Source organism: Manis pentadactyla, chromosome 1 (assembly GCF_030020395.1).
Source record: "Manis pentadactyla isolate mManPen7 chromosome 1, mManPen7.hap1, whole genome shotgun sequence".
Lineage (NCBI taxonomy): Eukaryota > Metazoa > Chordata > Mammalia > Pholidota > Manidae > Manis > Manis pentadactyla.
Window position 1 is genome coordinate 18070329 of NC_080019.1, and position 14517 is coordinate 18084845.

The following is a 14517-nucleotide window of genomic DNA, read 5'->3' on the forward strand; positions in this document are numbered from 1 at the left end:
TGCTTCAAAAATTAACATTTTTCATAAAAACGAAAAACAATTTAGCCAAAAATAGCGTCAAAAATAACTTTCACATACTGAAAGCATGCCTACATGTTAAAAGCATTTGCAAGAGTACACATTTTTTTTTTCTGAATAAAATTTTCCCCTGCTTTTCTTTTGGCAAGCACCTAAACAGTACATACAAAATTAGTGAACAAAAAAATAATTGGTATGAGTCATTTTGCCTTTAAGACAAAACAGTTACCTAAAATCCACATAACCAATTAATTGCTGTCACCATACTCTAGAAAAGACTGGCAGCCAGAGTTTGGACCTAATCTTCTTTTGTAAATCATTCTACCTCTGGGCTATCTGACTCCCTAATTATTCTGTCTCCCCAGCCTCTTTCCCATTCCTGTAATACAGCCGATTTCCCTGATAACCCAACCACTGCCTTTCCCAGGACCCACCCATTCATGAAGCTTTCAACTGAAGGTCCCTGAGCCATATTCCATTCAAGTTAAAAGAGGAGCAACTGATCTGAGTGACTCATCCCTAGATACTTAAGGCTGGAAACAAGATTCTGCAAATGCATGAGTCATTCTGACTGGAAAACCCTGAATGGGAAAAAGGTACCCAAGGGTGCATGCAACAGAGGACAGGGAAATCACGAAGGCAGTGGGTGCCAACAAACACAAGACATTAAACAGCATCCCTTGGTCTCAATATCTGCTGTCTTAGGATGAGTCCTACTTGCCAAATACCCCTTACGAGTTTTTTTTTCCCCCAACATTTCCATCTCTTCCAGCTGAAAATATCTCTATTGACTCTCATTGCTCTTAGGTCTACCATTTTTTCTGCAGTCGCATTTAAAATATGGTTCTGCTGAAGCTGATCTCCTTGTCCAAAGCTCCGGGCATATCCTTCCAGAGAGATCTGGTGTCAAGCATTCAGCACCAGGAGATACAAGTTAATTTTTCCTTTGTTCAAAATGAAAGGAGTTTAGTGTTATTTTCTGATTATAAAAATAATATATGCATACTATAAAAGTGGAAGTCCATAAAATAAAAGTAAAAATCACTTGAAATCCTGACTAAACTGAGGTAACAGGAAATGTTTCTATATCTATCATTTCTGGTTTTTTCCCTGTAGGCACACATTTCACAAATCATGGTATCACACCATTCATGTGATTTGTAACCTGCTTTATTTTCTCATGGACTGTAAGAAAAACTTAACCCTTGCTTCTGGCTTGGGGTTCTCACTGAAGCAAGATGACTAAGAATCACTGCTTTATCTGTATTTTTAGTAGTTCCCTTAATTTGCAAATTATTCATTAAGGCTCCAAGTCATCATATGTGTAAACGATAGTCTAAAAAAAAGTGATTTGAATACTTGGTCTCCCACTTTACTTCTTTTAACTTTTAAAGATTATAAAAGTAATGTAAAGTAATAGTAAAAAAAAAAATAGAACAAGAATATAAACTGAAAATAAAAGAGCACCTCTCTCTTACTACCTTCTTCCAGTCCCTGTGCTTTTCACTCCTTAGTGGGAATCACTGTCAAGAGTTCATCTGTCGAGAATTATCTATGCATATGCAACCATATTATGTGCACATAAAAGTACCACCTCTTTTTTTTTAAACATTATAAATGGGATCATGTCACATATGTTGTCTGCATCCAGTTTTCTGTTTTTGTTTTTTATATTTAACAAAGTATCTCGGACATCTCTTCAGATAAATGCCTACAGAGTTCCTTCATTCTTGTTTAATGGCTGTGGAGTTCTCCATAGAATTTCCCACGGTTCATTTCATCAGTTCCCTACCTTTGGGATGTTTAGTTTGTTTTCAGATCTTTAGGCTGCAAAGCACATCCCTGTCCATGTACCCTACATCCTTGTCCATAGGCCTTAATGTTACTTGCTCAAGTCTATTTGTAAATTAAATTCCTAGAACAGGACATCAGGTTCTAAGCTTACAAAATAACATGGTGCATATTTCTCTGTAACTTAGAGAACTCACCCTTATTTACATGTTTAATGGAGTATTTTATGTAAGTCTTGCCTCATGTAAGCCCCACAATGGCTCACACTAGAAAAAGGGAAGGAGAAGACTGAGCTGAGACAGACCGTGGGTGGAGCGCAGGTAGCTGAGCGCAGACATGGTATGTGTGTGGCAATCCCCAGCTCCGGCAGGCCCATCTCTGTTGCCTCTTTGAGGAGAAATGTGTAAGAGCAGGGAGGCGTGTAGCCTGGCAGCTGCTGAAAACCGTTTCACACTTCATGTGTAAAAAACAATGGAGGAAGTGTCAGAAGATTTGCAGGACATGTTTCCCAAGCAAGGGGAAAAAGCCATGTACATTTTTTAATAATTTGAAAGAAAAAAAAGATATTTCCACTTCATGGGCTGCCTGAATTCCAGAGGGATTCAGGCCTGAATTCAAAGTTTCCCTTTAGTATTTATGAGAGTCTCCTATGTGAAATGTTTGCCCTGTTTGGATCAAAGTCTAACACTGCCCTTCAATAAAAGAACTTACATCAAAAGAGAAGCTCACCTGATAAATTGTTGGCTCACGGACTGGAAAAATACTCGACTTGAAATAATTTCAAGCTTTTTAATATGAGATAAAATGACATAGGGAATTCTATGCCTGGGAAGTTTATTATTACATGTGAAAGTCAGTGTAGTAATAACATTAATTCAAGCATCGGTCTTTCACACCAAACCATCTAAAGTCTTCATGTACCTCCATCTGCCACTCTCGGCCCAGAAATGCTGCTCTCCGGTTTCTCTGGTGGTTCGCGGTTACGTCTCAATCTGAGATGAGAAAAGTCAACTCAACAGTCCTGCAGGCTCTCTCCTGTCAAGCTTAACCGTTTAATTCTAAAAAGAAACTTATGTCATCCTAGTGTTCCGCCCACATTAGAGACCAACTATATTTGGCAAAGGCTTTATCTCATGTTTTATATTTATTAAAGGTACCTGCTTTGACTTGTCATCAAAAACAGATCTGTGTTCTACTCAAAGTCTTACAACACATCAACACTAGTTTTACGAACAACATAGCTTTTCAACAACATACTTTCATCTGAGGATTGATGAGCAGCTGCCTTAGGAAAATAGTAATAGCCATGGAGACAGTTCATACCCACCAAGGAGCTTACCGCTAATAAGGAAGAAGGCCAAAGAGGAAACAGGAAATCCTAAATATCCAAAGACATCAAAGGAAGCGGCCCCCGATCCAGTTTTGAAGTGGAAGGGAACGATTTCCAAAGAGAACACAGGCTATTTTTAAAGAAAGGTAGCATATAGGGAAGAGTGCCTGTGCAAACCATCCGAGTTTAGACTTTATCCTGAGGGCAGTGGGAAGCCAGGGGGCCAAGAGGACCGTGATGAGATCTGCCTTCTAGAAGGATTACAGCTGCAGAACGTAGACAAGGGATTGGTGGGGGTGACACTGGAGACAGGGAGGCCAGCAGGAGGCCGCTGTTACAATCCAGAGGACTAACGATGGAGACTTGCACAAAGTTACGGGCAGTTGGACTTGAGAGAAAGGAACGCAGGCGGTGGAGATCGAGGAGGAAGAATCAATGTGGAAGGATGTGGTAGCTGAACGGAAGTGGAGGGCGAGCAAGAGGTAAAATGATAGATGCAGCAAGTCCTGTCCTTCCCGCCCCTCCCTCCCAGTCACCACCTTGCCTTTATGCCTCCCCACTGCCACCACCTGCATATCGGAGCCGAGGGCTTTCTCCAGCTACCAAAGCCAGAAGACGCGAGTGTTGAGGGATGCCTCTCTTGGGAGAAGATTTAACCGATGACTGATGGCACAAATATCCCAGCTCTCCCACCCGGCAGAGAGAAATCGCTGAGATGTGCATCCGTCCCCCACTGCTCCCCAGAGTTCCCCAGGGAAACGACTCTCCAGTGTCCACGGTAGGGAACCTGCTTGGTATCATCCTTTATTGGCTGCCTCCTTTTCCCTGGCTCACTTCCCTTCCCCTCTCAGGGTTTCTTGGTCTTACTTCCTTAAAAACTACTTGCACCCAAATCTTTCTCCTGGGATCTGCTTCTGGGGGAACCCAAACAAATGGGGGGTTCAACTTTACAGTTTGTGCCATGGTGGGGTGATGATGATGCTATCCACTAAGATAGAAAAAAACAAAGACAGGATAGGGAGGAGGGTTTCAATGAATGAATGCATGAATTTTGGAGGGGAGATATGGGGACAGCGGGAGGTAGGGGAAATGATTCATTTATTTTGGGACCTGTCGAATTTAAAAAGCCCGAGGGACCTCTGCATGGAATTTCTCAACAGAACTCCAGCAGATGGTGCAGAAAACCTAATATTATTCAGCAAATGCAAAGACTGCCCATACTTTTGTGCTGCTAGTTAAGATCTCCCTTTTCTGGATGATAAACTGAGAACAGAAATGATAAGTACTTTGCTAAAGAAAAGTAAGAGGGAGAACAGTGAAAAAATGAGCCCTTGACTGTCATTTCTACAACTACATCAAGAAAGGGCTGTGGTGTGATGTGCGGGTGTCTTTTTTACCACGGAGAGGCACTCGTTTGGCCTACATACAGGAATACACAATGGGTCTGTTCCAATGGAAGTATATGGTCTAGTTTGCAAGGGAAATGACCTTTTTTGTCTTCCATCCTGATTACTGGGGGGCACTGCTGCCCAGAATCAGAATAAACACAAAGAAGAAATTGCATGAAATGAGAATACATATTTTTGAAACCAAAGGAATGGGAGAACATATTGTATATACAGAAAAGGCCTTGTAGATTGAATTAGCCAGTCACAAACTGAAGCCAGGGGTTACAACATTCCAGTTTTCAAACAAATACTCTTCACCATCCATTACCTATACTCAAGGATTTGGCCGTTTCTAGCACTAGTCATTCTCAAGACACCTCAATAGCCTTGCAAAAGTACAATCACAACCACAGGCACTGCTGAAGCCTTACCAATGGCAGGCAGAATATTCTACCTGAGCTCATATACATCTGCTCTGCCCCCGGGAAGATACCATGCTAGGGCCCAACTGGCCACAGCCCAGGGGGTAACCTGTACCTGAGAAGCAAAGTCCTCAAATGGGGGTTTCAAAAGGACTTTTGGATGTTACCATTTCCCACAAAGTACAGACGTGAAAGTGCTGATGACTATCTTCAATACCAAGTGACTCAACCCTCGTGCCATCTGGGGGGAGATAAAGAGGCTTGCTGAAACCACCACGGGTTTTTTTTTTCCTGTCTTTGTGGCTTTCTATAAATAGCTCAGGGGTGGGGGTATCTAAACTGGATATAAATTTCTTTTTTGGAAAGTTTATCACACTTAAAAAAACGTGCCTACCTGTCAGTGTGTGAACCCCACATCTGCTGGTCTGCAGCAACCTGATTAGTTATATTTTTGAAAAGGGCAAACTTGGACACTAAGTGGACAGTGCTTAATGCAAGGCCTTTCTTTACAGAGAGTTTTTAATGGAGTCAATAGCTCTCTTTTGGAATTCACCTGCACTCTAAAACCAAACAGGCTGGGGAGGGACAGATGGGGTGAGTTGTGAACACATCATTTTTAGCCTCAAATAATGTTACCTGGGTCAGAAAAATCAGTAACAATGAAAACTTCTCCCTCCAGTAAACAGCTGGCCCACAGCTCATCTACTGCAAGTGCATCAAAGAAATGCTATGAGCCGTCCAGACGTTTCCCAATTTGAAACACAACAGGAATCAGATACATCAACCTACATGTCATTTGGTTCAGGGCACTAAGTTCGTGCTACAAATGGAAGTGTCCCTGCAAACTAAAAGGTGTGTGACTGAAGACGGCTGCCATCATCATCACTGTTGTAGCCCCTGAATGTCACTGGTACGGGTGGCCTGGAGGTGACCACTTGGCACTGAGACCCACCTATTTTTGGGAGCTAGCCAGTTAGCGCTAACAAATGCAGAAATGCTGCTGTAAGCATACACCAGGGTGAGTTTTCACAAAATTGCGTATGGATGTCATCAGCGGCCAGACAAGAAACAGAACATCCCAGCTTCCTAGGAGCCCTTGTTGTGCCCTCTTCCTGTCTTGTGTCTTTCAAGAATTATTTATGGAGACTGTCCCTTCCCCAACTCTTAGTTGTGGGGGGGGTTCAATTTTGGAGGTAAAGCCCCTCTACTACTCTGACTCCCCCCTGTACCAGCATATAGTTGGGGCCCTACCAAGAAGATAAAGACTGGGCTGAAGTTGCAGAACCATTACAGATGGCAGAGATTTTGAAAAAGAGGGGAATGCATGGAGATCTGTTCTCATTTTACTGGAAACTGATGAATCCAGGGTTCTCCAGATTCCCAGTCTAGAGCTTTTCCCTCTGCACTGCCAGCCAGATCACCAATAACGTTGGCACTCCGTGTTTTATTTAACCAGGGGTTTTCACACAGCTTCACAAAATTATTTCTACACCCCAGATAATCCATTCAAGATTACCAAAAAGCGACATGAACTGTTTGATGTTCTTACCTGGAAGAAACGACCCTACTGACTTTGATAACCAGATATGATAGTGTTGAAGAAGTAAGAAAAAAAGAAATGGAAGAGGACAAAAATAAGATTACATTAATAAACAGGACATTCTTATCTTTAAAATTCTTTGAAATATTTTATTTTTATTCTTAACTAAAAGAAGGCAATCCGTCAATAATACTTCCAATGCCAACTGTGGGTGCGTGTGGGCAAACAGGGGAAGATATGCCCTTTTGCTCACTGCCAGAGACACAGCTGACTGAGTCGGCAGCGTGACAGGGCAGAAGACGAGATTATGTCCCGTGCCGCGCTGGGTTTGAACTGTTCTGCCGCTCACCTACCATATGACTTTGAACAAGTTATTAAATCCCTCTACAAAAGGTACAAATTTCCAGTTGTAAGATTAATAAGTTCTGGGGATGGAATGTTCAGCATGGAGACTATAGTTTAACAGTACCATACTGTATATTTGAAAGTTGCTAAGAAAGTAGGTCTTAAGAGTCCTCAAACAAGAAAAAAAAATTATAACTATGTGAGGTAATGGATGTTAACTAGACTTACCAGGGTAATCATTTTACAGTTTATCAAATTCTTGTGCACTTTAAACTAATACAATGCTGTATGTCAATTATGTCTCAATGGAACTGAAAAAAAGTTATTAAATCTCTCTGAACCTGCATCTAGTCATCTGTGAACTGAGCATAATCCTCATGTCTCACCGAGGTGTTTTCAGAATGAAATGAGATGACTTAGGTCCTTACCTGACAATTTAGTAGGTCCTTGACAACCATTAGCTTCCTTCTCTGCACAGAACGAACGCGTTTAATTGAATAGGACCTTATGCTACAAAACGACACACCCCAGCAACACCCGATGTTCTATTGTTTATCTGTAACTTCGTCTGAATTTAAGAAGAATCTGCTGTGTTTGAAAAAGGATTGGAGGAAACACTTTCCTGTAATCCAGGACAGCTCGGTATGTCTCTCTCTCTCGTGCACGTGCGCATGTGCTCTTAACATAAAGGAAGGCAATGTGCAAACCTTTTACACTGACTGTCTGAAAGAGGCCATTCAAATCTGGCCAGTGGCAAAGCAGGCTGAGAGTTAGGGACACAGGTGGCACTGTAATACAAGGAATCATTGATTTAGATTTTAGAAAAGTATATGACATGGTACCACTTAGATTGATGAGCAGAACAGAGAGAGGAAAATGGATCAAGTGTTTTCACGGGGACAAGGCAGACCATTCCAAAATGGCCTTTTTATGTGACCTCAGATCCTGAATGGCATATCAAGTCTTGAAAGAAAATCTTCCCATGTTCTTTGCTTCTTGTTTCTATGTGTTAAAGAGCAACAAAAAGTTGTGGGTTTTTTTTAGTGGAAGTTAGCAAGTAATGGGGGTAGAGATGTACAAATATACTTGTCGGTATGTTTTATATTGTCTAACTCTTAAGCCTCATCTGAAACAACAAACAGAAGCATCGGTGCCTGCAAACAGCGTGAAAGCATTCCATGGCGACCCACATTTTCGTTCACACCCGCTCTGGTTGTGTTTTTGTGTTTTGGCTTAATACAGAGCAAACATACGGCGACTTCAAAATCATAATAAAAACAGAATTGAAGCTCCACATTGTTTAAAAACAGTGCTGAGATAGAAACACTTCTCTTAGCAGTCTTTGCTTAAGGAAGGATGATGGGAAAATGTAAACAGCTGCAGGTACAATGGTAATTGGTCTCCTCACACAGACTGCCCTGCATGCCCCGAAAAACACCTGACCTGAGAATGTTTCTTCCATTAATGCACATCTTTTACAAAGTGTGACAACTGTAAATTAGATGAAGTGCATTAAGGTATACATGGTCTGTGATTTCTATCACCCTGTGAGTAGAAAGTTCTTTCCTTTCTTTTGTAAAATCACCTCCAGCAATACCACCACTCACCCATCTATTCATGGCTTTAGGGATATCCTGTCCCCATATCCCTCCACCCGAAGGTGACAGCGGCTTTTAACTCATCATGTTATTCAGGATGCCTACTGTTACCTCTGTCTAAGATAACTGCAGCAAGTAAGAGTGTTAGGTCTTGGCTCACGAACATTCTTTGGTTCTCAGTAGAGTCCGTCTAGAAATAGTGGCAAGAACTAAGACCAGGACACTGTGAAGCTCTGTGTTTATTCTGCGTCTCGGGGATGGTGGCAGCTGTGTGTCTCAGATACCATCTGCTGAAGGCAAATGCCTAGTTAACTGTGCTATTCTCGATTTCTTCACAGTCCACCATCCTGCCCACCTCTCCCTCCTTTGCTCTCCCCACATGGCTTGCTTCGTTCTCCACAGGCCTGAAACACATTCCCAACACACTGGGTGGGTCTCTTTGGCCTGGAGCTATCAGGCCCTCATGATGCTCTCACGTGGCATGCCTCCCCAGCCCCGTGGTCCCACCCCAAAGGTATCTGGAAGAGAATTTCATTCCATTGATAGAAGGTATAGAAATACATAGCGATGTACATTGTTGAATTGATGCTATGGATTTTCGGCACTTGCAAGGGATTTCTCAGATTGGAAGTAGACAGGTTCAGCCTCGTGAATTATGGTCTCTACTAATAGGAATCTGAGATAATTCTCCAGGTTGACATATGTCTTTGCATTACTTATGGAAAGAGGACATTTACAAAGTAAAAAAAGAATAAAAATAAATATTTTAACGGTAACAGTCAAACTACCTAAGAGAAGACTTCTAAGGGCTCTGAGACTTTTATTTCTATACTAACAACAAATTATTTTCTGCCTCGACACTAGAGCCAACTGTCTCCTTCCTGGCTTCCCCATTTCTGCACAGCCACTGTCATTCCTTAAATCAGCCTGCTTATAACAGAGCTATCCAGGCTCCACTCGCCCTGTCTGCCTCCCTCACCCCCCTCCGCCTGTTCCCCCTGCTCAGGCCCTCATTAGTCCTGCCATCCTGGGGCTGCAGCATCCCCACTGGGCTCCTCTTTCTTGGAACATCTTCTCTGATGATCCAGCAATCTGTCGCCCACTTGGTCTTCCAAAATTTTCTATAATAATCCATGACTCTTATACCCCATAACTTTAAGATCGTCAACTGTAGCTTCTATTTTTTTTTCCCCAGAACTGCATTTAGCAGAGAACCAGAATAAATGTTGGTCCACAATATCTATGAGACCCTGGGATCTGACATATTTTGGGATTCATACATTTTTTTGATTTCAGGATAATGCCTAAGACATGGCAAGTGGGGCCTAAGACATATTTTATGTAACACTCCAGTGGGCCTTCATAGTCAAGCACATTGATGTTTCTGCAACAGAATATATGAATTTCACCCTTGGTGGAATATATAAAGGCTATAATAGCCTCCCATTAGGTTTGCCACCAAATAACTTGTTCAAAAAACTGTGGCTGGTAGAGCTTTTTGGATTCCAGAATTGTGGGTAAGGGGTTAGGGAGCAGTAGTAGGTACCTAATGGCCATTTATTGCTGTCTAGCCTTGAAAGAAATGTTTTCTTAAAGTCTCCAAACTGCAGTCTTTTGTTAATTCAGATTGGTTCTCTCCACAATTAGTCCAAATTATTGAGGCAGTCCTTAAAAGAACATCTCTTCAGATTACAAGAACTTTGTAGTCACAAGGTGGTCCTTATCATTTTTAATTTTTCTAATTTTGGTTCCATTTCTAGAGCGTTTTTCCCTTGCTTATTTAAAATAAGTCCCCTTTTAGTTGTCTATCTTACTAAAATATAAATTAGTCATTTTGTCCTCTGCCTCAAAAAAGGCTTTTTTAAGTATGGAGATTGATTAGATCTCTGAATGGTAGATTTACATTTAAAAATCCCAGTCATGCTGACTTCCCCCCAAAATAATAGTTAACTTTTTAAATGTGAGTTTATCTAATTTGTAATATAAGTCCATCAAGCAAATCACAGAAAGCTCCCCTACATACAGTCAAGCATATACTGATATCACTTTTTGAGGTTGAGTTGTAACTTGGCCAATAAACCCTTCTTAAAATATAGAGAAGCCAAACATTAAGTCAGCAATGTGGAGTTCGCATATATATCATGGGATGCTGGCTGTGTGGGTCACAGCACTCTGACCGGCAATTCCTAGGCAGTTATTTTGACATTAGAAAGTCACCATCCATCAACTTAACAGCAGGGCGATAATTTGGGGACCAGGGAGATGGCTATTCAAAATGACACTGTGGGAAGTAAACAGTAGTTCAAATAGCCCCTGCTTGAGACTGGAGACATCAACTAAGCAGAATTTCTTTCCACCTCTAGAACCAGGTATTATGTAATGTGTGTTTGTGTAAGCACATTATTTACGGAGTTGGACTACAGAAGCCCTGCAAAGCTGAAAAACAAGAAAGTACCAGGCCTCTGAGGTGGAGAAGAAACAATCTGCCATCACAAGACTCAAGAACGACGAGGAGTTGCCTTTTCCACACTGTCTGTCACCGGTGACCTGTGAAACCCCAAGCCAGTATTTCATGTGATGTGACTCGGCTCTTTCTGAGTTGCACAGTACTCAGCTCTCCAGCCACCTGTAGGCTGAGCTCCTTGGGGTGCACGGACACCTGGACTTTATTCTCCCAGGGTTCCTGGCCACCGAGCCTGCCATAAGACCCTCTGGCATGCACGCAGCCTGGTCTCCCTCTGCTCTGAGGCAAATGAAACGGTGTGGAGGCCCCAGAGAGCCTCTGAAATTCTATCACTGGCTGGGAAAGAGGTAACAACAGCCCGAAGTTTCCTGGTAGCTGGACTGGTGCTGGGTTGGGCAGGTAGGAAGCATGGGCTACCGTGCAGTGGGTCTCAGATGTTCTCAGTTCCTAGCATCTCTGAGAACACACACACAAGCCCCGAGGGATGGCTGTGCCGTTGGTGAGGGAACAGCAAGCGCAGGTTTCCTTCTACTCCAGGAAGGAGAAATGAAACAGGAAGAGTGGATAAGGAATGTTGATGCTGAGATGGCAACCAGGAGCGTTGCATGGGTACATGCAGATATTCTGAGACGTGAAATCTGGAGGGTGGGATTGTCTTAAAGAGCTGTGTCGCTTCCATGGAAACCGAGGTGGACTCTGTGGCCGCTGCACCCCCCTGGGGTCATGACCTTGCCTGTTGGCGATTAGTGTTCTCGCCCTGGCCCTCCTCTATTTTTCTGGCTGGCTGCCTGAAATACTGACAATGTGTAAAGCAAATTAGTTTCAGGCTATACTTTGCTATTTCAAAGAAAAAGAAATTCGCTCTATGAATGAAACATCAACGGGTCAAGAACAATAAGCTTCCAAAGCAAAATTGAAGAGCTTTCTTACTGTCTGCATGCTCTTTCAGTAAACTTTTGTGGCTGTTTAAATTGAGTTTCTCCCTTTTTTAAAAAAACCTAAAAAACCTAGCTTCATATGAATAACTTTAACACATAAGCTGAAAGTACCTCAAAGCTCACACATTTCAGAAAAGTAATTTCTAAGCAACCAATAGTAGAAGCAAAGTCAACAATGTGCTTGGACAATTTCCATACCTGGAGCTGATATTCTTCCATGAAGCACAGATTCACTGGGCAGCAGGTCTTTTGTGTTGGAGGTGAATGGTGATTGTCTAAATGTATCTTCTGAAAAGAAAGGGCTGGGGGTGGGGGAGGAGTGAAGTTTAGTAAATTAAAGTTATTTATGATACCCAGAGCGTCTGGCCCCAAATATAAATACACACACATACATACATGCTGGATAAGGTATTTTTCTAAATGGTGTTTAGAAACTGTAAGAAGATTGTGCTTAAAATGGAGAAAGCAAAAATATATTACATCACACAAGCTCCATCTGTCCACTCTGCCTATTGGTTTTATATTTAATGTGAGTATATGAAACAGCACCTTTCAAACACCGTTAACACCCCAGCCCCCAGTTAGGGCAGCTGTGCAGTAAATTACACTCCTGTAAATTACACTCTTAAACTCTATGTTCTCTGAGTGTGCTGGGTCCAAATGAGACCAACTGCCTGGGTCAGAATCAGAGAGGCCTGTTCGAGGCTGTCCCCAGAGTGGTGACAGATTCGCCCTGGCTCACCCACTTTCTGTCACCTGATCCCTCAGGGACGACTGGCACACCTCGGAAGGACAGGCAGTTGGAGTCAGTGGCTGTTGCATGGAAGGACAGAGCTCACTGGTTTCCAGAACCCGAGACTGCCTTCTAGAACTGTCTTGGTTCAGGAGTCAAGCCAGCTAAGGAGGCTGTCAGAAAGGACCTCGGGGAGTCCCCTCGTTTTCCATGAAACAGCGGCTCTGGCCTGAGTGATTCTAGGCGCCTCTAGTGACTCGGCTGGAGCTAGAACCAGGCACACCAGACACCCAGCCAGGGCTCTCGCCTAACACCGCAGCCACACTGAACACAAATTCTTTGGATGCTTTTAATCACAGGATTTTAAGTCAGTCACAGCAACCACCTTCCATGCCTCTGAAGTAAACTGCATTGCGATCATGGGTAAGAATACTGGAATACCCAACAGAGCCCAACCTAGAGAATGCAAAGCCCTGTTTATTTACAACAAAGGAACTGGGCACACAGGGGGTGGAAGGCTCACAGAGGGCATTTGCAGCCCACAGATAGAAGAGCAGGAGACCACCACCACCCTGAGGCTGGAAGGAGGAGTTAAATGGGGGGCAGGGTGAGGCCACCTGGTGGGAGCTGGTGCCATGGAGATGCAGCAGCTACAGGAGACCCAGAGAAATACCCCAGCTCTTCCTTAAGCCCCACCCCTACCTCCCCCCAAGGCCCTCTAATTGGCTGAACCTTCCAGAAGCTAGAAAAACACAGCCTGGTAGAGATCAGGCCTTCTGCAAAACCACAGGGCAGGGGAAAGAAAAGACCTGAGTGCACACAAGCCTAGAATTCTCATGGCTTGTGTTTCTTTTCTAAGTGGGCCACAAGGCTACTTATTATTACTTTAATAATAACAGACAGCATTAAATATTAAAAAGTAAATATTAAGGCAAAAGCGGAAGACATATACATATTTTATTTTTTAAAAGTAAAACATTAATAAACAATATAGATAGACATGACTGTTTCAGCTAAATTTAATGCAACTTTGTGTTGCATGCTTTTTAGTTATATTGTAAACATAAAACAATTTAAATACGCTTAAAAAGTGGATCTGCTATAGGCTAGGAGTGATAGGAAGTGGGGAGACATGTTGTTTTTGGCCAAACATCCCATAACCTGCAAGTGCTACAGAATACGTGAAAGGGTAAGGTAATTCCACATGGTAGCTAGAAGCATGTGCTCAAGGGTAGGCAGTGCTGGGCTCAAATTCCAGCTCCACCACTTCCGGCTGGGTGACCTAGCACATATTATTTAACTTCTCTGAGTCTTTTTGCCTTGTCTCTAAAATGGGTTGGTAACAGCATCCACAGCTCACCGAAGACCCGTGAGGACCACATAAGACAGTCCATCCAATGTGCTTTTAAATAGTGCCTGGCAAACAGTAACTGCTCAATAAATGTAAGCTATTTTTTTACTTGTACCTCTTTTTAGATGAAGGAGAGCAAAAATGAACCACTTCACAAGGTGACAGAAAGTGCAGAGTTCCCTTATGTAAAATGAATGAAGCAAAGGCTGCTCTGATTTGGAAGGGTCACTTGACTACTGGGGTGGGCAGGTTAATTTCCAACTCCTCCATAAAAAAACTGCTTAGAATCAAAGAACTTTTAAGGAAGTAGAGACCTTAGAGGACTACTGGCCAAACTCAGGGAGTAAAATTTCTCAAATCCCACCTCATTAGCTCTGCAGCTTCTATGCAAGGTGACAATGACATCCTTGTGTCTGAGTGGATAGTTCACAGGGGAAACACCATGGATTGGCCCCTGGGCACAGGACAAAGGTCAGGCAACGGATATAGAAATTACCCTGACCCCTGCGAGTTTGGGAGAGTCCATAGAACTGTTTTTTCTGAAATGTGGGGACTTCTTCCCTTCAAGAGTCCCAGAGCCCCTCTAAAGGGTATCTAGA

The 14517-nt window shown here is 42.8% G+C and overlaps 1 protein-coding gene across 7 annotated transcripts in view; it reads right to left on the reverse strand.

Annotated features, from left to right (window-relative positions):
• ZNF827 (zinc finger protein 827) overlaps positions 1-14517 on the reverse strand; it is a 162295-nt gene that overhangs the window by 41601 nt on the left and 106177 nt on the right. For all 7 annotated transcript variants that reach the window (XM_057492486.1, XM_036888971.2, XM_057492523.1 and 4 more), the window contains exon 8: positions 12033-12136. In XM_057492486.1, the coding sequence (XP_057348469.1) occupies positions 12033-12136 (104 nt within the window). The remainder of the gene's footprint in view (positions 1-12032; positions 12137-14517) is intronic.